General features: G+C 39.0%; 1 protein-coding gene across 9 annotated transcripts in view; it reads right to left on the bottom strand.

Moving 5' to 3' along the window:
- CCDC88A (coiled-coil domain containing 88A) overlaps positions 1-25,467 on the bottom strand; it is a 76,829-nt gene extending 51,362 nt beyond the window's left edge. For 7 of the 9 annotated variants that reach the window (XM_082757444.1, XM_082757436.1, XM_082757439.1 and 4 more), the window contains exons 1-4: positions 25,420-25,467; positions 24,686-25,065; positions 24,487-24,587; positions 4,914-5,022 (exon numbers count right to left, since the gene is read on the bottom strand). In XM_082757444.1, the coding sequence (XP_082613570.1) occupies positions 4,914-5,022; positions 24,487-24,587; positions 24,686-24,748 (273 nt within the window). In that variant the 5' untranslated portion in view covers positions 24,749-25,065; positions 25,420-25,467. Of the gene's footprint in view, positions 1-4,913; positions 5,023-24,486; positions 24,588-24,685; positions 25,066-25,300; positions 25,330-25,372; positions 25,394-25,419 lie in introns of those variants that run through there. The other 2 variants (XM_082757438.1, XM_082757437.1) reach the window with 2 other exon arrangements.
- Between the last annotated feature and the right edge of the window lie 836 nt (positions 25,468-26,303).

Raw genomic sequence — 26,303 nt, 5'->3', positions numbered from 1 at the left:
CACTCAAGCAGCAGCTTCGCCTATCTATTCTAGAGATTGTATCAATGGATAGTTACTGTCAGCCAGTAATGGCTGTAATCAGGTCAAATCCCCAGTCTAGACAAAGCCTAATTCTTCTGAAGCAGAATAGTCTTCCTCCTGTTCCCAGATGTTTACTCACAGCAGATACCATCGTATCAGCAGCTCTACTGTCATGCTTTTTGTTTTTCCACAGTGATAGACTTATTAGTATCTAAAATGCTCATCTGCAAAAGCAATACTGGAGTTGGACTTGATGATGCTTGGAGTGATGCAACGGAGAATATTCTATGATTCTATGAATATTCTGTAACACTGCTTTACATCCCAAAGACACACAACATGTGTTCTATAATGAATTTAAGTGTAACAGCGTAACAATCAGCATTAGAAAAATCTGTTTGTTTTACGTCAAATCTGTGGAAAGTATTAGCTATAGCTGTACTTCGAAGTTCTGACCAGTTAACATAGGACATGCAAATATCATCTAAATTGGTTAATACTAGACTGAAGATGCGTACTCTCATTACACATGCCTAGGGCAAATTATAGAGTTAGGTAATAGCTTTGACTTACTCAGATATCACAAATTACAACCAACCATAACTTGTATTTCTGACACCTTGATAAAGATCATTTTCAAATATTAAAAAAGTGAAGTGTACCACAGGAAGTTTAAATCAATAAAAGGCATATAAAATAAGGAATTTTGTGATATTTATAGCTACTACAAAAGAGAATTACATACTTTAAAAAGTGCAGGTTTTGTGGCTTTTCTGTTTCTTGTTTTTCCCTTGTAGCTCAAATAATTCCATGATGCTATTATAAAGCTATTTTTACTGTGAAACAGAGTACAAGAAGGGGTAACCAAAAAATGCATCCTCTGGACTAATGAGATTATCACCTCTCTTCTTACTAATGATATCTCTGCCTTGTTTCAAAGACATCCACCACCTTTTCTGTCACACGGTGTTAACTTCAGCAGTGCAGTTGCTCTCAGTTTGTGTTTACTTTTGAAATAACTGCTTCTATTAAAAGCCTGAAAAAGTTGGATCTTGTGCATCCCAAAATCCATGTATTTCTTTTAACTGTTGGTTAACCTGCAAAAATAAACTAAGCCTATTTACAAATTCTGGCTTTTAGAATTCATAAAAATTATTTTATTAAATACTGGTACATCATCTGTCAAATGAGGCTTATAGAGAAGCCCATGGCAGTCATGGAAGTACACTGCATTAAACCCCTCAACCCCACCAAAACTTAAAGGGTATTTGGTTCTCCTCAATCAGTTGCTGAGAACAAGCCCACAGACTTCCAGTAAGTCAAAGCTATTACCTACCTACCTACTTCTGTGATGCTTTAGAAGGCAGAGCAGCTGGAATGAGCAGATGCAATTGTAATTACAGAGTAGAACAAAAACAACACAGGAACTAAAAATCTTTTATAACCTTATATGAAATTTTAAAATTTGAGTGTTATGTTCTAACAATGTAGGTTTTTGGACAAGTACATTAAGTCAACAAAGTATTTGCTACGTCAAGAGATTTTCCACAGATGTTATAAAAACAAATGGAATAAACCAGCACAGATAATTTCACAGTAAAAAGTTTTAAGAGTTTTAAAAGTTTTAATGCTAAAAGTTAAAATTCTTATATTCATTGATGTCTTACTCTTAATATAACATTCCAGACATTAACTAACCTTGTATGTCAATAAAGTGATTACTTCCCATTACTGTCAGATCTCAGGCATCCCATTCAGAACATCCACCAAACAAGATGCCTGTTCAGACAGCTGCCTGAAACAATCAGGTACGAGGGAGGGCTCACGCCTCTGCCAAGGTGTACTCCAGGCACCAAGAAGCCTCTCTGACTTGATTCCAAGACATCCATTAAGCACAAGCTTCTCTGCCTTGGATAATTTCACAGGTGACAGGACCTATAGTGACCCCTTTCCGAAGCTGTCTGCTACGCTGCCTTGCTAACCCATGCGTAGGCTGCAGGAAAACACCAGCTGCCAGGCTGCACTAAATTTGTGAGGAAACAAAAACAACACACCCTTCAAATCCCGAACAAATCCCAGCATTAAACAACCTTCTTTTTGGAATTATCCCCATGACCTTGGAGCCAGGAAGCTTTACAACTGATCTATGTGGATATATGCAGATGGGAGTTTGAAGTACTGGGACTCCTGCTGAAGCCCACACCAATGCCTACTGCCACCCCAACGATATCTGGACAGATAGTCTGGAAAGCCATAAACTAGATAATAAATTACATGGTCCCCTAAGTTATCATCATTATTAATTATATGTTTTACATTTAAAACTAATGAAGAATTGACCCTCAACAGCAAGGAATTTTAGCTGAGGAACAATATTCTAGGTTGACAGATACAGTCCCTAAAAACAGGACTTAGAGTAAAATCTCCTTTGTTGTTTCAGTATTGTGTACACATATTGATTACAGCCTTATTTGGAAATGATGAACCACAGGATAAATTGGATATGACAACTATCCTCAGTACAGGATGAGATGTACTGCTTTATTACATGTTCTTTTTAATTTAATCTTTGCTTCGGTTTCATATAAATTGAATGTGAACAAATGATTTGATTTACACACACTTAACGGGAACTGCCTGCTGTTTTGAGTAATAATAGAAGATGAGGCTAACAAAGAAGAGGGGATAATTTGACAGGTTCTCCTGGTCATCACTGCCTCCCTTCTGTGCCCAGATTTCAATGGTAGCTTACCTTCCATGCATTAGTTACAGAATCAACTGAAATTTGAGAGTTTAATATTAAAGTGGCAGTACTTTAAGTCCAAATGCTAGCTACAATGAACAGTAACTTCAAGCACTTAAATAAAATATATTCAAAAATAATTCAGAAAGGAAAGAGAATGGGATAAAAATAGCATCTGAGAAAAAAAAAAGTTTCTATCTCAGAATAAAACATCAACCATAATAACAACCTTTTGTGCCAAATGGATTTACAGAGTGTATTCAAGACACACGCTACTCAGTGAATGTTGTCACCAGACTATATAATTGGATTAAAAATATAGTAATAACAAACATGAATTTGAGACAGAAACAAAGAACTCTGCAACAGCTTCATCTGGAAGGGATAGTGTAGAAATATACAGGGTACTGAAATACACATTCCTTCTCATATAATATAAAATATGTTCTTTCTCACATGCATGTAAAGCATGCATATACTTTATCAAGAGCACAGAAACTTTTGCTTTTGCAATATTAGTGAAATCAAACTACAGCTGACAAAAAGGCTAAATATACAGAAGTACATAACACTACTGTAATAATTGTTCCTTTTCCTGCAGTTTTGATGCTGACAGTTTTTGTTTGATTTACTGACTTTTTTAAAGCAGAGATGTACAATGTACATTTAAAACATACACCTGTAGATTGTAATATTCTCTACTACAACTGTAACTGTGTTGTAAATTTCAATGTATGTTTCAATTTGTGTAATAACCCATTTCAGTTGTTTGTTTACATCCACACTGTACCACATCTGAGGACTGCTGGAGCAACATTCACGGGGCGCAGATAATCCTGTGCTTGACAATGCCCAGCAGTCCTTCCAGCTCAGTTTCCTCCGCAGATCCTTTCCACACTTCCCCCAACACCTGCAGAGCTGCCTGCTACTCTTAGACTAGGAGCCCTGCACAGTTGTCACCCACGCTGAAGTTACAGGGCTACCAAGCTTCCTCACCACCTTCCCAGGAGCTGTGTATGAGCATATGCCAATCCTTAAAGGGCAAGGGAAGCAGCATTTACCGATAAGCTTAATGCCCAAGCCAATGCCCTTGCAGGTTCTTGACAGACGAGTGTCACTAATCAAGGAAGCTGCTGGATGAGATCATGACAGGCAATCTCTGCAGGAATGAAATCCTGCCTGGCCTGCTCACAGCTGGACTAGCAAGGCTTTCTTTTTTTTTTTTTTTTTTTTTTTTTTTTTAAGTGTCACAGCTGGAGTAGCATACTTCTTTCTATCTTTCTTGTTGCCCCACCTTGCCCAGTTTCCTCTTCTTTAATCAACCAGCGAACAAAGACTTCTCAAAACTAATCTGCTAGTACAATCCTAATTGTAGGACAATCCTGTCCTACGGTAAGAGGCAAAGACTTGGGCAGTAAGTCCTTCTTGAGAACCAGACTTGTAGGGACTCAGAAACACAAATGCCATGCTTCCACAAAACCCAGCAAAGATCTCAAAATGAAGAATGGCCAGAAAGAAAAAAAAACAAAACAACAAAAAAAAAAACAACACGTAAATTATTTCTAACAGAAAGGTTTGAAGCAACATTAAAAATCCTGAATCACGCAAAGATCAATTACCAAAAAGGAAGCAGTTGTGCATTATACTGCTGCACTAGGACTGACTGATAATGTAAGGCCAAAGAAGCACAAGGAATGCTTTGTTTTCAAATAAAAACCATTCTTGTCATCACTGTATTTTCTGTTGCACCTGTTAAGCGAAACACTAAGATGTGTTTGAAAATGACCACCGTTAGGAAATGGACAAGCCTAGAAGTACAAGCCAGCAGCATGTATACCCACATACAGTAGCTGCCAAGAAAAGAATGATGCGAAGTAGAAAATGCCCAGTGGTTGGCCACTGCAGGAAACGTCAGCTAGGAATTCTCACTGTACGATGGAGTTTTTAAGAACACACAGTATGTGTGTACATGTGAGGAAGTACAGGTTCTGCCACGATGCACTGTTAGAGGCAGATCAAAGGAGATCAAACCAACAAATCATTGGGGGTGTTTCAAAACGTTACTTTTATTACCTTAAAAGGTGTAACTGCAAAAAATATACTTAGAAACAACTATAAGCAAAAGATACTAGAAGAAACAATTACTGACCTGATAGTAAGTTTTTATTTGCTTCACCAAAATAGACAAATTCTGAATCCTTAGTGATGTATCGTTGTTGACTTTTTTGTTTATCCTCTGATTAGCAGATTTTGGATTACTGCAAAAAAAATGAAAATAATGAAAAAATTAAACATACTGAAAATTATTCTTTAAACCTCTCTATTTAACAAATGAGATAGTTAATGTGTGAGCATAACTTCTTCTTCTAGTAATCACGCCATTTTGTCCACACAAGTAAGGAATAGTGGAAGTGACTGCAGAGGCAACGTGTGTTCTGAAATGTGTTCTGAAACGAGTCAGGTTAGCACCCAAATGTGTTCAGGCTAATAATGTAATGTGTAATTGGGAGCACCCATCACAATTACAAGAGAATGTATATAAGATTTTTTTTTGGTCTGGACAGACACAGCTTTCCACTGCTCTACAAGCAGCCCCATCCCTGACAAATACAGAAAGCAGAACACAGCTGTAATGTAAATATTCCAGCACACGTTACAGACATCAGTAATCATTCTTGATGATGCAGACAATTATGAATAGCAGAATTTAGACTTGCTACATTAATGAATGTCTATACACTAACAAACTTTATGATGCTATTTTACTATCACAAGGCACAAAATCAGAATTAAGTTTTAACTTTTACAACGAGGAATATGAAATATATATATGAAATACACTGGTTTATCTCTGTTTCAGATAGGAAACTGATCCTTTTTTCCTTCAAAAAGTTGTGAGGATCTTAGGAAATGCAGATGAGTCACCTTTTTTCAACACCTCACAACATACCATGCTGTTAAGCACATACAACAGAGTGTAACAAACAGTCATTGTGATTTGCCAAGGAAAACAATGCAGAACCAGTGCAACTCCCCTGCAACACCCTGTAAAAGGCTTAGAGAATTGCTAGGAGATGGCCAACGTGAAGTTTCTTAACTTTCACAAAGATACCCGCTCAATACAGTTGCACAATGCAGCTTACGATATTTAATGATATCATTGCATTGTTTAACGGTATTATTGCAAGATGAACGTGCAGCTAGCTGGAAAACTGCACTTGAACAAGAAACTACCAACTTCTCACTGTGAAACTGGAGGCGCCCACAAGGGCATGTGTCTGCTGGGTCTGGCTTTATTCAACATTGTCATTAATGACTTAGACAATGGAATACCAGAACTGCCATCGGCAAAAACCGGGAGGAACAAAAAAACAAAAACCTTCAAAGAACACTGTGACAATTGAGCATGATCCTGATGAAGTGCAAAAGTAGTCTGACAGCAATTTAACAAAATTCAATAACGTGTACAGGCAAAGGGTTATATTCAGGAATCAAGTGCAGAAAGAGGAGTAACTTGCAATAAAACAAATTATCTGAATAATGTAGTGAACAAAACCGAATACTAATGAAAAAGTTAAAGATTTTTTAAATACAAGTGAGGTAATTATCCAATGCATAGTAGAGCTCATGCTACAATTTCTACAATTACACTTCAGGGAAGGTCTCTGTGCGTTTTCACAGGTGATCACCTGAGTACTGAGCAGCAAAGGGTGCTCATCACAGGCCTGCCCTCCATTCCTTGGGTGTCCTGTATTGCCAGAGACAGGTACGTCTGTATTTGGGAAATTGGAAGTGCCTACTGACACGTGTATCCTTCACACAGAGCAGTCCTGAAGAGCTCTTCTGGAGACGGAATGCAGCAGGTTAGAGGTCTGTGTGAATCGTCCTGGCAGGACACCTAGGACCTGTAGCCTGAAAGCCAGGTTCTACTGATGCAAACCGAAGGCCGTGCAGAGTACACCAGAAAAAAAATACTGTACATCATACAGAACAGATGTGTAGTTTATTTAAAGGAACTACATGTAACAGTCTACAAGACTAAGCCTGTAAGATCATCGATAGACACGGGGTCCATACAGACACTCAATTCAACTGTAGTATGTAAGTGTAAACAACCTCTCAAAAAGGGCTATTCCCCCTACTGCCCTGAAGATGACAGTATCATGAATTATTTTAATGCAGCTCACCACTTCAATTGGTAGTTTCATGTGTTCTTTGTACTAATACGTCTGCAGGCAAAATTTACATATTTTTCATATAAACTTAAGTTACCTTATTTGCCTTTTAATGTTTTCTTTGCCTTTTTTTTTTTTTTTAGCTGTTTATAATATTTGAAGTATATATATAATTTGCTGTTCCTTTGGTTTATTGCTATCAAAACTTCCTGATTTGTAAGCATGAATGGAAATATCATCAAAACACTGCTGCAAAGAGGGAGCTGGATCACATTTAAAACACACCTCTAACACAATCATTTTTAAACACAACAGCAGTCTGCACAGCATTTCCTTCCTTGTATATACAAATAGGAATCTACAAAAATTAGGACAGATTTTTACAGGGGTAATTGCTTCATTCCTAAATGCTCATCATCATATTCCATAAAAGGCTATAAACAATTAAAGTATGCTACAGAATATATTATCCAAAATTATGCTAAGATGTCACATTGGATTTATTTGAGTCAACCTGTAGCTGTAAAAAACTAAGTGAGCTAAAAATGATTATGCCTTGTGGATGTGCAGAGCTGAACTCCTTTCTAAACTGAATTCATTCAGATTTGTTGAAATCAGAAAAGAAAATCCAGGATAAATCCCGCTGACCTGATGGCATACAGAGATCAACTGAAGTCTCTTACTTCAGCATTCATATCTCCAAAAGGCCGATTTGGGGCTTTAATCTTCACCTTTAATCTTAATGACTATCGGATTATCTACAGGCTTTCTCATCATCTTCATCTGCATTTCTACAGCTGTACATTTTATCTGAATCTCCTATTTACAGCATCCAAAACAAAGGGCACTAAAGTTCCCTGAATATCATCATAGTTGTTATTTTAGTACCAACATAAAAATAGTGTGCAACTGCACGAATTTAAATCATGCATGACATAAAACCTCAGGCTGTAGATTTTGTCATTTCAAAAGGCAGATCTTGGAAGAGCTAAAAATGTAGAATTTGCATAGGACTGCTGGTATGATGTTATTCAAACAATCTTTACACACTTTTAAGATAAATAAGTCATTTGTCTTAAAACAATCAAAGATATCTGTGTGGAGGAGGAAAAACATGAGCAATTAGAGTCCAAGATTTCTTAGGATACAAGCTCTTAGTTCCACGCCTGCGTCAACACTGCTATCTTCATGTTTTATCGTAAAATATTTCACTGCTGGTACTTGCATATACCAAAGATATGGCGCACGTGCTTTGTGCTTTATTGGATGATAAGAAAATACATTTTTGAAACCAGAAGTCATAACATAGGCAGAATCAGGAAAGAGAGTGTTGTTATACCCGTACCTTGCTCCTGAATACCAGCATTGCTCCTCACAGTACAGAAACGAGGAACTCACATCTCACACGAGATGCCCTATCAGACACTAATGGAACCGGAGCATTATTAGAATACCGTAGCTGACACCTCAACAGCGGTACTACAAGAAATCATTCCTATCTTTCATCTTTTCCATCTTGATCCTTGAAAATCCAACAGCATACAGATCAACTCTGACAAATTAAACATGAACAAAGATAATCAGAAATTCTGTGGCATTAGTCTGGTGTCAGCGTTAACACTGATGCATGTCAAAGGTTTTTTGAGTGGTTAACTCACAGACACTACTACTGAAAGCAATGTGACATTCCTTTACTTCCACCAAATTACCCCATATACCTCTCTCCCTCTCTCTGATGTGATTCACATCTTCAACTGTCAAGACCAACTCAATGGCTGACGCATGCCTTACATTTTACAGAAATTCCTGCTTTTTGATAAAAGGTGTACCACTTGGGGCGAAAATGTTTCATTTCTGTTTCTTAAAATGGAGAGCATGTAACTCAGGGTGTGTGGAGGGGTCTTTCTGGGGTAGGACATGAATAGCAAGAAACAGTTTACTGAGGGGTTGTTTTTATTTTTTCTGGGGAAACTTGGGCCACATGTGCTCTGGGCTTGTATCTTTACTGCTGGAGAAAATTCACAGCTCAAGTATGTGATCCTCTGCTGGTGCATACAATCAACAATTGAAGTCCAAACGTCAACCTCAGGACAACCTGGTGCAACAAACAAATTTACGTCAATAATCTTCCATTTTCTCAAAATATTGTGGCCCCAGTCCAAACAGAACCCCCAAAACCCAAGGATTCTTTAACATTTTAAAGCAAAACTCTCAAACACGTTATGGTAAAAAGAACATTTTCAGTAGCTCTAAAGATCAACCCCTTGCTTTTGAGGATGGATAAAATTATGTTACTTAAATACACTGAAATACTACCACTATTAACCTCTGCCAATCATTTCAAATTAAATGCATAGCCTCAACAACTCACTTAGCTAGCAGAAGTTTCAAAGTGTATTTCTTTGGTTGCTTTACCGTATTGTAAAGATTGTCACATTAGGCCATTATTCTTCAAACAACAGAGCTAAGTGTTCTTCGACACTCTCACTCAATAAATGCTAGCAATGACTAGTATGTATGACTGCTACTGGGAAAAGGTTGTTTCAAACTCTACTTGGAATAAAATCCTGTCCTCATCATCTTACAGTCAAAATGAAACTTCGCCTCTGTATTGCAGTTGTCTTTCTAACCATAGTATGTAATTAAATTACTATATTTCAGTAACACAGAAATATTAATAGGCTACCCACTAAAATGACCTACACATTGAAACTTAGACATTGAAGTCAGAGGCTGCTTGGTAAGAGGAGAATCCTTCAGCATTTAAACTTACCAATGTTCCCTCACGTTCAATCACTGACTTTCATCTTTCAGATTCTGTTTGAACTGTCAATTTTGGACTTCAAAATACATTAAAGAGCCAAGAAGGGGCTTGACAGTTCACTTTTTGCATTGAACACCGTGACTGAAAGAACTGTGATGAGGTCCTTCAGCAGGAGCTCCATTATTTAAAAATTAAACCCAACTCCCTTCCCAACACTGATAACCACGACTCATTCTCTCAAAGCCTCCAACTCTAAAACTCAGTAGTCTCCCTGATCCACACAACAGTATTTTAGATAATCTTCATTTAGTCAATACAATCCATCTTCTCAGAAAGGCACTTGAAGTACTAACTCCTTAACTTGTTCCTCTCAAAGCAGAAGTAACGTAGTACGATATTAGCTGTTATGTTTTCCATTATATATTGCTGTTATAACGGTTCACTGTCAGATTGCTGCAAGCCAGAAATAGATACATAATGTTCCTACTAGCATTTTGAAATAACTAATGAGAAATACTATTAGAACATACAAATATTTTTCAAGCAGAGAGGTAAAATTCTAAATTTTAATCTCTGAATTTGTATTGTTTTCAAAAGTATTCATTTTCAAATTTGTTTACAGCTTGTTGCAACTAATTTATTACAATTTCAGTCAGTTAATTATATCAGTGTTAAATACTTGCTATTACTAAAGAAAAAACTACATCAACTGATTTTTTTTTTTTTTATTAATACTGAATAATTGTGCAATACCACTGAAATATGGTAAGACACGCTGTTGGGAATACAACAATATGCAAGGATGGAATTTTGAAAATAAATCAGTTCTAAAACTGACCTTTGTAAAAGATAGCTTTAAAAAACGTGTTTTTTTCTTTTTAAGAACATAAGATTCTTGCGGCTGCTGCGCTAGTTACACCGTACATATTTTTAAGGCAAGACATGCCTGGAACTCTGAATTGCTTCTTTTATTAGGTGGAGATACTAAACTGCTTCAGTGGCAAATAGCCTAGCAAAATAGGGCAAATCTGTCTAGAAGTCAATAGGAAGCAGAGCAGTAAAAGATACCCTTAAGCAATTTTACATTTAAGAGCAACCTACTTATGACAAGATACATTAATTTCAATAGCAGTAAAAACAGACAAGAGCATCTATCCCAGTATCACATCAGTTGGGAACTACTGAATACAGAGAAAACTTGTGTGATTTTGAAGCATTACCAGTGCCATGAATTACAGATTGAGACCTCATATAATCAGGGATTATGTGTCTTTAATTTTTCATTGACCAAAATCTATTAGAAATGGGAATGTGATAGCTTAATGGCTTCATGCTTAAATCTATGCAGGCTGCAAACCAGTTGTGTCCTCTCTTGCCATCTGTTCCTTGACAGTGCTTAATCATTATGTCTAATATTATAATGGACCCTAACTTTAAATATATCATTGAATATATTTGTTACATACAGTGAAACACTGAAACAAGCACTTTGGAAAATATTCTACACAAGTGTACAGATCGAAGGGAAGTAAATATTGACTGCTACTCTATCCGAGTTACAGGGTACAGAAAGTAGCCCACTATTCACTTTTACACATAATTGTTGCTTGCCTAATAAAGTTATATTGTTGACAAAGTCCCTTTAGTTAGGATAATGAGGCTTGCTTTTGCTCCATGCCAAATATTTCAATAATTATTGATATATTGTTTTGGATAGATTTCAAATAATAAAGCAGGACTGCTATCAGCAAGAAAATAATAAGCATGTACAAACAGTGTTTCACAAAGGAATTTAGTCCAGCAGTGACCTTTTATTGTGAAAGTTAAGGTAAAATCTAGGACTTCACTGGAGAATAATTGATACTCTCATATTTGTTTTAAGCAGCACCAGACAAATCAGTACAACAAGGTGATGAAATTATCAGAAACACCTCTGCGTAGAACAAAAGGAGCACTGGCCTTCAATGTACAGCCTGACCAGTCTTTAAAATGGTTATAGTCAAAGGGTCGGTCCACAAGAGCCACAGTACCAAAGAATGGGGCAGATTCAGAAGCACGTTATTCAGTCGGTATCTGAAATGTTTAAACAGGCACTTTCTAGAAACATTGGTACAAGATGGCATACTTCAAACTCCTCCTGCATCCATCAGTATGATCAATTTTTGCTGCTGAAGAGAATTTCCAGGCTAAGCCTAACTAAAAGATTAAGAAAAAAAACAAAAACAAACAAACAAAAAAAAACTCCTTTTCTATAGCTCTGGCACATGTTTAGCAGGATTTCTATATTCATGGAAATAACAAACAAACAAAAATGGTTGATACAGATTACTCCACCCAAGAACAATTCATGCCTCAGCCTGTGCCATAACTCAGACACTTCTTACTTGAAAAATAGATTAAAATAAATAGTATCTTCCCACCTGTTAGAGAGCATTATGCAAGCCATGCATGTGCTGAGGCTGCAATCTATTGACAATAGTGACAGTGCAGACATGACAATGACAAACAGAAAGCCACAGTGCAACTGGCTGAAGAGCCAGGGCACATACACTCTGGAGCTGCTCAGGTGTCCACTTTTGAATCTTGCTTAGGCGCTGGATCTTTGTGCACTTATGTCCTAATTTGCAATAAGTGAGCACATGTTCTCATTTATACTAACCACTCATTCTCTTTTGCCTTTCTAGTGGGCATTTATGACAACCCACCTCTTGTAAAGCATCTGCATTTCTACCTTGAGACAACATTTCTCAAGCAGCAATCGGTGCACAGTTACATTTTCATACAGCTCCCAGAAAACCTGCTCCAACATCTAAAGATTATTACAAATGCTGAGATACCCTTTACCACAACGTGAGGTGCATATCTCACTTTAAGGATGCTTTGCTAACTCTGCACTTTGCAAAGTCTGACCACACACGCCAAAAAAATCAACAGCTGTGTCAAAGTTTTTTTTGCCTCATGTTAACTTGAGTTTTATGACGCAGGTCTAACATCAAAAGCCTTTTGGCCCTTGCACAAACCCCATTTCCTAGGCACATGTCCAACACCATAAACTATTAGGAGGCTGAAGCCCCTATGCTTGCTTACTTCAAAAAACACAACCATCAACAAATCAGTTGGCTGGGGGGGGGGGGGGATCACGGGGAACAATTCTGCCAAGAACATACACAGGGAGTATTGAGCCTAGGTGGTCAGCTTCCCTGCTTGCAGCCTTTGCTCTGCAGCACCCACCCAGGCTGAATACTTGCAGGTAGCTGCACGGTGCCTATGCTCTGGCTGGTACTCACAGCAGAGGAGCCATGAGTAGCGCTTTTATTTGCATGAAGAGGCATCCCCTCGCATCTTGATATTGCCAGGTTTACAAGTCAATGGAAGATGCACTACACTTGTGTGGCAACAAGCACTCCGTACTGTCTTCATTAAGACAATGTCACATCAAGACAATATGATATCATTCTGAACTGTCTTCAGTCTTCATCCAGAAACAATTAAGAAAGGCCAAAAGAACAGCTAAAGACACTAAGATAGGATGGGGAAAGAGGGCATCTACCCAGTTACACAGCAAGTTAACTCAGAGGAAGAAAGGATGGCCAGCCCTCTAATATTTTGGTCGTTTACTGAAGAACACGTAAGAAAAACAAACCTTAAGCCGAAGCAGTATCGCTGTGTACCTGGGGATGAGTATAAAAGCTATTTACTTTAGCCAACATTCTTCAACTCAGTGACAAAAGTCAAGCTTTTTTTGAAAAAAAAAAAAAAAAAAAAAAAAAAAGTATGAAGTAGAATCCCACTCAATCAATGTCTGTTCTGCTATTTGGTGTGCTTGAAAAAGTCACTCACAGAAAAAAAAAAAAAAAAAAAAAGAAAGTAAGTGGACTTATGCAAGTCTTATGTAAAATACTGGGTTTTGTATCCCTGCCCTTTCCATTAATAAGACAGGCACATGGGTGAACAAGGTAGAGGTGAAAAAGAGGAAATAAAACAGTTCACCTTTCACTTACTAAATACACACTTGCATAGCTGAATTAACATCTCCCCCAAATCATTTCTTAGCTTACAAAGCCAACAGCTGTCCTTATCATCACAAAATACAAAACAACTTTAGTACTGTTGTTTCAACTTGACCATGAGATATACTCTTTTCTTACCACACTGAAAGGTACTATGTTTAAAAAGAGAAAACAGCAGCTTTCAGCCAACAATGCAGAACAGTGCACCTAATTAGCAGGGTGAGCACCCCACCATAATCAATGGGACCACAGAGCAGATTGGGACCTGCCTGTGCTCCTCAGCCAACAAAAGGTAAGCTGGCTTCCTCCACATTAAAACGTTGCACTGACAGAAAGGAAAATCTCCACAGTTCAGAGCATCCCAGAAGGCTTAATATTGTCACAAAAAAAAAAGAAGCACTCCTGGGTATTAAATAGAAAAACTTGACAGACAAAACATTGTTCAAGCAATCAGGTGAGAACAAGACAGCCAACAACCACAGGTCTCACAGTCAGACGTCACCTTAAGAAAGAAACAGAAAATCCACAGGTCTGTCTCTCTCTCTAAATTCCTGCCAAAGCAGTTTGCCAACAACTCACCATTTACCTTCCCATTGCTGACAGCCCACCAGTCTACAAGAAACAAATAAATCTGGGAGAAATGTACGAAAAAAAAAAAGGCTACCTAAAATTAAAAATATGTTCCTATGCAAACAGAGTAACACTCACGTTTCCACCTACATTTGCAGACACTTTTTCTGAAATACAAGAGCTTTCAAATCCTCTAGAGCAGCTTATACCACAATGACTAAAGTTTTTCTTTTCCGTGATCTTTAGAAGTCATTTCACTGGCCTTCACACACGCGCAAGCCACAGCTAAAAGCTACTGCTTATGAAACATTGACAAATACTGAGCTAAATCCTTTATCAAACACCTGGGATTCTGAACAGGAACATAAGCAAATATTGTTTGAAAAGGTAGTAAACCATACAACTTCTCCCTAGCTTCATCTTACAAAACCCACTGTGACTACAGTTTTACTAGACTGCTCTAGTACTTGCACCGAACTACTTTCCAAACTAAACTAACCCAAAAAGGCAGCACAGGCAGCAAGAGCAGACAGACCTCTAAGAAGCAGCAAGGATGGAGATGGACACGCCTGTGAAACAAATATCTGAGGATAATGAAGAGTCAAGTCTTGCTTTCTGCTTTTGAGAACTGTGTATTTTTTGCCCTCTACAGGTCAACAATTTTTACTTCCTCTCAAATGAGTTCAAACTTTAAGATCTGTTTGATCTGATACGAATGAACAGCGTAACCAAACTACTTGACTTTGGCAATGTTCTAATGGTCAGTTACGTTGAGAGTTTAATCACAATGTTCACACCCACAATAACCCGATGACAGCATCAAGATTAGCTGTGCATAAGCATGCGCTCACAGATCTGGATCACAAGATGCAGCATGACTTGATACCAACCGTCAGAGGACATTAAAGTGAGAAAATATTTTTACAACCTACCTTGGAAAGAAAAGCAAAAAACAATGCTTGTAGCAAATGATCTTTGTGGACCTAATAGACTTTCTACAATTTAAAATATTACTGTAAGAGAAAATAACTTATGTGGGATTCATAAGCAATACACACATATCCTAGTCTTCTTTATCTGAAGCTAAAAAAAACCTCTTAAGAGATTTATGTGTATCAAATTTGTATATAGTAGCTTTCCTCTTCTACCCTAACCAGCTTCCAACACCACAGTAGTATATACCTTGCTTTATTTGATAACAACATCATTATCAACATTAATTTCTCCTTTGGAAGACTTAGAAAAATGCTCATTTTACTTTGAATTTTGCTGAAGCTATAAATTATCAAAAACAATTATTCAGTACCTCAAAATAGTCTGACCACAGGCTAACATCTCAGCACCGTGAGTATTTAACAAACGCAAGAAATGCTGATGTGAAATCAGCCTAGTGAGCTGACACCAAAGCTACCTGAATACTGCAGTCTTAGTGACTAAAAAGTTTGTAAATTGTAAAGATAGTGCCACACAAAATTCAGTTAAATATTTTCACTTATAACAATATGACTTGGCTCTAGAATTCCCTTTATTATGACAAAGTACAATAAACCTTTCATAAGTAAAGTATTAACAATTAAATATACATATGTGAAGAATGTAGACCTTTAGTTGGCATAAACAACTCTGTTTTGGATAAACATCCAAACATACCTATCCTGAAGTAGAATCTTGGCCCAGATCTTCTGCAAAACTTTAGTTGGTTTTAGTAGGGTAAACATTTAATCCAATGTATGCATCTAGATTATACAGAATTAAGTAAAAAAGAACAAAGTGCAGCTCCACATTCTGCCAAAGAAATTGGAACATAGGAAATTTGTTTTGTCCTATTTTCCTCTCAAAAAAAAAAAAAAAAAATGGAAGACTATTTCCAAGCAATACAAGATCTTCACCTTTTCCCACAGTGACATTCAGGCTGCCAACTGACACACCTGAGCCCTTTGTACAGAATATTCCAAGATGAATTTGTACACAAGGCTCTTGGATGTAAGGGCATTTCCAAATAAGTAAGTTACATTTGCTGTAAAGATTTTGTCCATGTCAGCAATCTCACTGCTTCAGCTGACTAACTGAAACGTGCTCCAAATTTTCAGTGCACATCAATAAATGTACAACCCCCCTACCAATTTAGATAAAAATAGAGCGGTACACCAAGGACCTTACCCCTGTTCACCACCCAAATCTACAAGCTCAGCATACATATAAGGGCCTGTAAAAGAGGTGCATTCTTTTCATCTTAGCATATTAATATCCTTGCTAAGAAGCGAATCAGCACTAAGCATAACATTTGTCTACATTTTTATCACATATCAGCTAGCATGTGTATTTTTTTTTATTATTATTTTTTTTTTTATCTGGCACACACAATACTCTATATATACAGTAAGTATCTTCCCAAGCTACCAGGAAATTACACCAGACATTTTTTTGCTCAAGGGTTCACTTAAGAAAAACAAAGATACCGCACAAACAAAAACTAGAGCAAATTTCTCCCTGCAGCTTAAAATACGATAAGATTCTGTAAGAAACCTAAGTGGATTCTGTCCCCCAGTACTATAGAAAAAGAAGCACATTTCTGAGCATATCCAAATGCACAACACAGATTCAGAGATTCAGTGAAGAGCAAGAAACAATACAAGCTACTTATGGGTTCATCCCTTGCTATTTCCCAATCCAGAAATACATCAGAAAACTTTTGCTTTTTCTTCAGAGCCAATGGGAAAGCAGACTAATGGAGTTTAGGTCAAGCAGTAGCCTTGCTTTCAATTCAACGCCTTAACACCAATTACTCCAATGAAACAAAGGGGGAGCATTTTGTAAACACTGCTTAGTAACAACCGCCTAAGCAGCATGCAAATTCAGGCCATGCCTCTTTGCAGCATCTTAAGGTATAAATATAGAACTCTTTAAAACAAACAAACAGAGGCTTCCACATAGCTATTACCGAATAATCTCTGACCACTGAAGTCATGTGCTCTAACAAAGCAGCGTTCTGAAAAAATGTCTTGATCCCCAAATAATTACTACATAGGGAAAAGTGGTACAGTAAGACACAGCAGGCAAAAAACTTGTACTTAGTTTAGGAAAAAAAGAGCAGGAAACAAAAAATAAGAGGAATATATGAAAGAACACAAAGCTAAAAAAAAAAAAACAAACAAAAAAAACACTCTCCCTAACAGAAGAAACAAATGAGGGAAGTCTAGAAGTAAGCTTCTCAAATTTAGCATAGGATTAGGATGTGCTTGATTTAGCAACCAATTTGTCAGTTAGCTAGATTAGTTTTCAGAAGAAAGATTGGAGCACAGAGCTGCTCCTCAAGGGCTTGCGGTGCACAGATCCCAAACAAGCCATGGAACCAAAAGCAACGCAGCCTTGCCAGGGAAAGACGGCAGCTGATCAGCCCAGGTAAGACATTTCTAGCTAACCTAAAACTTTGGGATTTATTGCTGCTATACTACCATCAAATGCAGCAACACCGTAGGGCAGTTCAATGTGTCGTGGCAACCTGGGCAAACTGAACTTTCTGGTACAAACACTCGAGCAAAACAAGCTGTGTATTGCCTTTCCTTACAACACAGGGAGCAACAACAGTGGCAGCAAAGAAGAGATAAAAAGCAAAGTCAGCCCAGCAACCAGAAATACTTCAGGCAGCCACAGCTGGAAGCAGGAAGTTCACACAGCTCAGTGGTGGCTGCTGCTACAGGTGAACAATGCCTCCATGAGCCACCTGGCCAACAACCCAGAACCACTGAACCACTGCTGCCAGTGCTGACATGAAGATGCCTTCCTCTGGCACAAAGACAATTCACTGCACGATCCTGTGACTTCGAGCTAAAGCCAACTCCACCTCGTGCAAGGACAGTTCTACCCAGCAGTGCCACACTGCGCTCCGTGCCTGCACCCTCTCCGTTAGCTCGCTTGGCATCTCTGCTCTGAAGCCTTCACAAAACAGCTTTAACTGAACTATGTTACGGAAGGAGACAGTGTGTCAGCATACTCTTACTTACCTTTCCGGCAATAAATGAGATAAAATATACACCCAGAAAGCTCTTACTAACTTAGTAACATAATTTTTGTACAGTGCTTTGAAACAACATGCAGAACGTGAGTGAAATGAGAAGTACTCTCAAAGTACAACTGGAAAGCCACGGTGAATATAAGCTGTTTTACTGCCAGAACGTTTTCAATGCTGAAACAAGTTATTCTGATCCTAGATGTTTCAAGTGAGAATGCTATTTACAAAACACATAGACAGACTCAGCTTTTATCCCCCAGCCTCAGCTACTGGCGAGGCTAAGAATGGGGTAAGAAGTCCAACACAAAAAGAAATAAGGAGCCATAATCAAAGAACAGCACTGAAGACAACCCATGAGGAAGAGAGCAGAGAAGCAGACACATACATGCAGACAAAGATTAGACCAATTGCTTCCTAAGCTTCAAAATACTGCAAATAACAAGAGCAAACCACTGCACAAAAATTGGAGGAGACAGGATGAAGGAAAGTGGACCTGAAGTGTGGAAAAGGATACAAACAAATTAAGAACCTGTAAAACAGAGACATTATCAAAGGTTAAACACTTAAAGGATTCCACATCCAATCCATACTTTTTCTCCCCTTTACCTATCAAAAGCCCAGGCACCACAGAAGCCCAGGTATCAGCCCACGTTCACTTCATTCACACAATTCAAAGCTCACTGCTGGCAGGTATTTAAGTCTAAAATTAACCATCATGACACTATAAAAACCTTCAATTTTTCAGTAATCTAAAGACTTCAATTCCAACAATCTTAACCATGGTGCACATTCTATCAAAGCATTTACTGAACAATTTGCTTCTCTACAAAAGCCCCAAGTGTTATAGATTCTGATTTCCTTACGACATATTTTGGGCCCTACCTCTAAGCCTACCAAGAGCCACTGTTAAGAGCAAAAGCTCTCACAAATGCCAGTGACATCTATCTGCATCTGTGGAAGCCTGACAGAGCAAATCTCAAAACGTGAATCAAACCCATTCACTTGAAGAAAGCAAGAACGGTACAGACTTGTTAGTATTTAACATTTTTCTAAAATATCGTATGCTTGCATTTTTGCTGCCAAACTCACCAATTTAATTTTCCCTAAAATGTTTTCCACCTCCCTGCCCAGCCAGAGCCTGCTGAAGCTGCTTCTTCCTCTTTGGTCTTCACAAGAAAGAGTTAATTGGCTTGAAGTGCACGTTCCTGCACTCTTTCACAGAGCCAGGCAGCTGGCTGAAGCACTAGAGATGGAGGCCAGTTCTCAGCAAAAGATATAGGCAAGCCAGAGCTATGGGCTGGCAAGCTCAACTGTTTGGAAAAAAAAAAAAAAAAAAGCACAACTAAAGACTGAGAGCTCAGAAAAAGAGTCAATGAAGCAGTCTACACATTCAAGGCACACACCACCAGAGCAGTGGAAGAAAACTCAGTCGGTCCACCTGGAAAATTCGATGGGTGTGGAAAGCCTGCAAGGGGATCCAGTCACTGAAAAACGGGGTCTGAACAGTAAAATGGAGGAAGACAGGAGAAAAATAAAACACTTCATCCTTTGATGTAGTTTTCAACATTTTTTGATGCAATGACTAGTATAGGTAGCATCAATGAATATATAGTCAATTGAGACAGCTATGAATGGAACATGGAGAAGAAAGCAGACAGGTCTCTAGGCAGTGAATCAAATCAACTCAAATCCAGTTTGGTTCTACACATTACCCATTTTGCACATGGTATTTGTCCAATAGTTGCTTTGAAACATTCATTTCCACCAACACAAAGTAAAATAAAACCATTGAAACTCAAGCACACTTCCAAGTCTTCATTACATAACCAAATATTAATTGTGGTGCTAAATGTAATAGAAGTCCCAATCCTCTAATTACTTGCAGCTGGGCACTTTTATTCAAAGGAACTGGTAAGACCCTTGTCAGTTTGGGAACCACAGTTTGTACAAGACTTTTATGGAACTCATGCATTTCTCACATAATCCTGTTAGAACTCTTTTTAGGAAGAACTTCTTCACTGAAAGGGTTGTGAGGCACTGGAACAGGCTGCCCAGGGAAGTGGTGGAGTCACCATCCCTGGAAGTCTTCAAAAGATGCTTAGATGTAGAGCTTAGGGATATGGTTTAGTGGAGGGCTGTTAGCGTTAGGTTGGAGGTTGGACTCGATGACCTTGAGGTCTCTTCCAACCTAGAAAATTCTGTGATTCTGTAACTCAGTTAACTATCCGAGAACAAGCCCTATCAGAAATGAAAACAAAGAATACTCAGAAAATTAGATATATATATATATTTTTTTTTTTTAAGAACAGCTTTGTCTTCCTGGATCAGAGGAGCATATATATAAAGAGAATAGTATTAAGACCAAAAAAATAAGATCTTGTTAGTCAGATTCTGGAAAAGCATCTCCAGGACAACTAAGTATTACTTTACTGCGATTGCACCCAGACATGCAACAGGTGACTAATCTGGGGAACTATAGCGGTTTTAGTAGCATACACAATAAACATTATTCAAGTACCTGGGTATTTTGTAATATTAGAAGCATTTTGATATAGCATTTTGAAGTATAGTAAAGGCATAAAGCAGTCTCAGTGTGCTCCTCCATTTCTCTGCTGTATCAGAACCCCATTACAGTGATCTGGCTCCTGATTTCTTCCCCAAAAGCCTAACTCCTTTCTGTATCAAAGAATACGAGAATGAAGGCTCAGATTTAGAAAGACAAATGGGTTTCTATCCATGTATCAGATACCTACCTTCTGCTAGGATCAGTCAGTAACTGAACACTTCTGAAGAACTGGACTTAAATTTGAACAGGAAATGAGAGACATTCTCTAGAGTTAGGAGCTAATACTCAAAGATTGGAACTACCCTTAATTTAAAAAAAAAGAAAAAAAAAACAAAAAGAAAAAAAAAAGAAAAACAGAAAACAAACAAAGAAAAGCACATGCCCTTTAGCATCTCCAGTAAAGGAAGAGCTCTTCAGACCAAATCAGAAACCAAAAGGAATCTGCAATTTTCATGTATACTAAAACATCCAATAAGTCAACAACAAAAGACATACAGGGAATGTGCTAAGTTAGTTTTCCCCTTTCTGATGTATTATGTACTAATAAAGTTAATCCTGATTTAAAGAATCACCTATCCCAGTACCACTACCCTGCAACCACTCCAGCACTGGCATCTATTTCCTTGGTCTGAACCCTTACAATTGTTGAAAACACATTTGGTCTAGACAAGCACAAGGAAAATAAATGCCATACTAACAAACTGTCACTTGTAGCTGATGGAAGGCATGATTAACTCTTTTTAAACAGAACAAAAAAAATCTCTAAGTAATGAAATCACTGTTTTGATTGTATAATTTTAAAAAACATACCTAATCCAATATTAACACTCACAGTTCTATGACACTTTTGCTTTTTCCAATATTTGGCAGAAATAAAATATGTATTGAAGTATAAGGACAGCGGGACCACAACACTCCTAACAGCCTCCACTTGCTCATGCTTTTAACTCCCTTTAAAGCATCCAACGCTGCAATGGCTTTCCAAGCATAGGAACCAACCTACAACAGCAACACAAGTTCTTCCTGACAGATGCTCACTAACAGTTATCCTCACATCAAAACATTAGCATCCTCATGTTTCTCAAAAGTAACGGAAATAATAAGCACCATACAACACAACACTCATAAAAAGTAACTTCCACATATTTATTTCTACACATGACACTCCCGGTGACTTCTGCAAGAGCAACACTTTATTCCTCTAGAATGTCTATGTGTGCCATAGCTCCTAACTACAGATCTCTTGTTCTAATGTGAAGTAAGTCATTGAAACCTTTAAAAAAAAAAAAAAAAAGAAATATTTTGCTTTTGAAGTCACATGATACGTTTTCTGCCACATTTCCTCAACATATGTTGGTTAAGACTGAAAGAAAAAAAGAGAAATACTAATAAAATGGAAAATACTGAAAATTTGCAATATTAATGATTAGTTGAAGATGAATCTTTCAAAAGTTTTTACAAATGAAGATACATTTTTAACATGTGGCTCTTCAAAGTGAATGGGACTGGAAGTTAACACAGGTTTCCATTGTGACTTCACCAGAGTGTCTGCAAAACATGACACACTTTTTCCTCTTTCAATCCTGGCAAACCAAACCAAAACAAACAACCCCCCTAAAATACAAATGCAGTTCTAGAAGCTTCAGTTCTACGTAGAAATCAGTCATAACACATTTCAACGCCCTCCAACAATGCATTTAAAAATGCACCTTCCAGTATAGTTGCATGTTTATAAAATGCATTTTGTTTGTTTGACAGTCCTTTTACACGCATCCCTAATTTAAGGCAGTTTGTAATGGTTCTGATTACAGAACTACTTTAGATTTACATTTCCCCTATGTAAACAACAACAACCAGAAACAAAGACACACAACTCCTCCCAAGTAAACTACAGTCATCAGAGTGTGTTGTCAAAGATGCACAAAACCAAATTCAATGCAGAGTGCCTCAAGTGTGGGAATGTTTCTGCTCTACAGCTTTCCATTTTACATACATATAATACCACATATATATGAACCAGATTATACATTCTTAACATGGTAAAAAATTGCTGAGAAAGCTTAATTTCAAGATTATATTCCTCAAAATCACCTTATCCCAGTACTAAATTTGCCTTCAGCTTTCAGCTCTCATACATCTTTACTGAACAGAAGCTCTGCAAGCTCAATGCACGGTCATAATTTACAATCTATTTAATTTATATATAATCCAAGAAAAAGTAACTTGTAGCATAAAAATAGAATGCTTCAGTGAATGCATCACTTACAATTCTTAATTATAATGTGCTGGAAATACAATCCAGTTCCAGTAATTTTTTTTTCTGAAAGTTTGATTCCACCACCATGTTTTCAGATATCATAGAAGTCAGTACTTGGAATTTTAGCTGCACAGAAGTAGGTGACAAAGAAAACACTGCTTTCAAAAGAATGAGAATTCAAAATTATATGTGGTTGAGTTGATTTTTTTTTTTGCACAGATTAGTTATGCAATTTGAATACCACCAGCAAAAGCTTTTAAAGTACTTAATATGAGTAAAAACTGTAACTGGAGTAAAAGGATGCCCATCAATGAGCAGTGTTTTGATGAACAGCTGTCACCACAAGCTGCTCATGCACAGTTGTATCTATCTAGTCACCCATAAGCCTGCATTTTTTCATACCTATGCAAGCAAAAGATGTATTTCTGTGTAAAAACTAAAATATTAAAAAAAAAAAAAAAAAAAAGATTTTTTTTCCACTAGTAGTATTTCTATAATGATATCACCATACACTTCACAAAAGCATTACAGTCTAGCATTATAGTTTTGACTGGAATATCACCCACTACTATGATTAACCAAAAACCAAACAAACAAAAAAAAAAAACCAACAACTATAATCAGAACACATGGTTGTGTATTCCAACGTTTCTCTGACTGGAATTTTTTGATCTCTGTGTCTTCTAAATAGCAAACTATGCACTTCCTGATCTGGGTGATTTTATACCACCATACTTATACGGATTTTCTTTAGCAGTGTTCAACTGACAACTTAAAAAACTATGTAAGGTGTTTCTTCTGTGGTTCACAGTAAGAAAACATTCTACACTCTCAAAGTTTCAGCTTTACTGCGCAACTGCTACCTACTCAAATTTTGAACTGTAAAGCAGAAAGAGTTAAAGGACAATCCATTTGCTTAGTAAACAACATTATTCATTGCATGGAAGTTGTATGTCACAAACTAAGATATACATTAGAATTTTATTAGCCAAACAGATTTATTAAAATCTTATGATCATGACTTGCTGTAGAATGAACCTTTATGCTTCTCAGAGGAAATCTGAGAAACAATTTAAAAGGATCCAATTTTCCAGTAAGTTCTAGATATCATGATTCAGCCTGTATTGCACTTTACATCCTGGAAATACATCACTCTGACATTAAACTGTGCTGTGAGCAGATGAATGTTTGCTGTGCTCTAAAGTATTCTTGTAACTGACCACATGACTACGTAAAGTATAAAAGAAAGAAGTTATTTACTAACATCATTTCTGAAGAAAGAAGCAGCTTTCATAAGAAAGCAAAACACACACGAGAAACGAGACAACAGCAAAAACTAAGCCCAATGCCCAAGTTGCACACACTTACATTTGCAGCATGACTTCATTCAGGAACACGCCATCCACTAGCGCCACATATTCCTCCAGGTTGGTCCCGTTTCTTCCAGCTAACGGTCCAAACGTCTTAACCTAAAATACAACCACCATCACCATGACACCAACTCCACCTTATTCTCAAACGATCAGCGAATAAACGAATAACGTGCGAGAGAAAGATGAACGCTTACCCAGGTGACAAGAGGGCTAGACATGAACTGCTCCAAGAGGGGTGTGAATATTTCGTTCTCCATTTTACAGAAGAGAGGCTAACATCAACGTAGCTCCTCTGCCGCAGAAAACGAGAAGTCCTTCGCTGTGGCAACTCTTAAGGCGCTGGGAGGATTTAGCTGGAGTCGGCGAGCCCCATTTTCACAAAGCGACGCAACACCAGCAAGAAAGTCGATGCTCTGGCAGCTGGGGTTTATCTTCCTCTTCTGAAGAAACAACGGGTTCGGCCGCCCATCTACGCGGATCTCAGCCCCGCTATCCGTGCCTCTCCCCTCTGCGTGCCGGGGAGGCGGGAGGCAGGCAGGGAAGAAAGGAGGGAGGCTGCCTGGCTACCGGGATTCTGCATCAGACAAAAAAAAAGGGGGAAGGAAGGAAGGAAGGAAAAAATCAGCCAGAGCGGCAAACAGCTCCTCACAGCGAGGCTGCAGCGGGGCTGTGCGCGCCCCCCGAGCCCCCCGCCCTGCTGAGCCGCCCCCTGCCCCCCTTCCCTTCCCCGACCCCCTCCCCTCTCTAACCCCATCCCTTCCCCGACCCCTCCCCTTCTCCGACCCCTTCCCTCCTCCACCAAATCGCACCGCGGGGCCGGCGGCGGGACAGGCACCCGCCGCCTCGCCCTTCCCCCGGCAGCGCCCCCCGCTAACGGCCACCTCGCCTCAGCCGGCCCCGAGCCGCAGCACCGCCCCCCCTCCGCTACCCTCCGGGCGGCTGCAGCCCGCGGATCCCTCCGCCCGGCCACCCCGCGGATCCTTCCGCCAGCGCGCTCTCTTCCTCTTCCCCCCGCCCCACCTCTACTCAGCGCGGGGCGGGGCCGCGGGGGAGTCGCCGCTGCAGCGGGGCTCGTGCCCGGCGCGCGCTCCCGGCCGTTGCGGAGGGGCGCGAGCGGGCCCAACGGCTGCGCCGCCTCAGCTGGGCTGGAGGCGGCTGAGGGGGGGAGCCCTCGGGAGCAGCCCCCGGGGCTCCTCTGGGAAAAAGGCGGCCGCGGGGAAATAACGGGGAGTTGGGGGATAGAAGGGAAGTAAAAGGGGAGTCGCAGAGGGCTTTGAGGGGGAAAATGGGGGCTGGGGCGCTCGCTCCGCAGCCCCGCCACACGGGGAGGCGAGGCGAGGCGAGGCTTTCTCTCAGAGGTGAAGCCCAGACACACCCACGCTAGCACAAAATGCCGCTTTCTGGAGGGCCTTAGCGCAGGGAGGGGGGGGCGACCTGGTAGCAGGAAGGCGAAGGATGACAGGCAACGCGCTCGGCTGGGCTATTGTCCTCCAGCCAGCTCCTGCCACTTGTGCGTTTCTAACCGCGAGGGCTGCAGTAACGCGCGGGGCCGTGTCTGGGGCGTGGGCTATGCAGATTATTGACAAAGCATCTCAAATTCTTAAATCCAGTTTCTCTTCCGTGTAATATTTTTCCAAATACCTTTAGTTTTACACACACACTAAAGAGCACAAAGCAATGCAGTCAGGTGCTGAAATGAAGTCTTTGGAAAAAAACACATCATAGTAATAGCCACAGATTAGGTTTTCTAACCCAAATACTGGAGGTAGTATTTGTCCTAATTGTCCAAGGTTAGAGAAAGTCCCCTTTGTG

This window comes from Aythya marila (genome assembly GCF_965140915.1).
Source record: "Aythya marila genome assembly, chromosome: 3".
NCBI lineage: Eukaryota > Metazoa > Chordata > Aves > Anseriformes > Anatidae > Aythya > Aythya marila.
The sequence above is the reverse complement of the archived record's forward strand: the minus strand, read 5'-3'. Positions and strand labels throughout refer to the sequence as shown.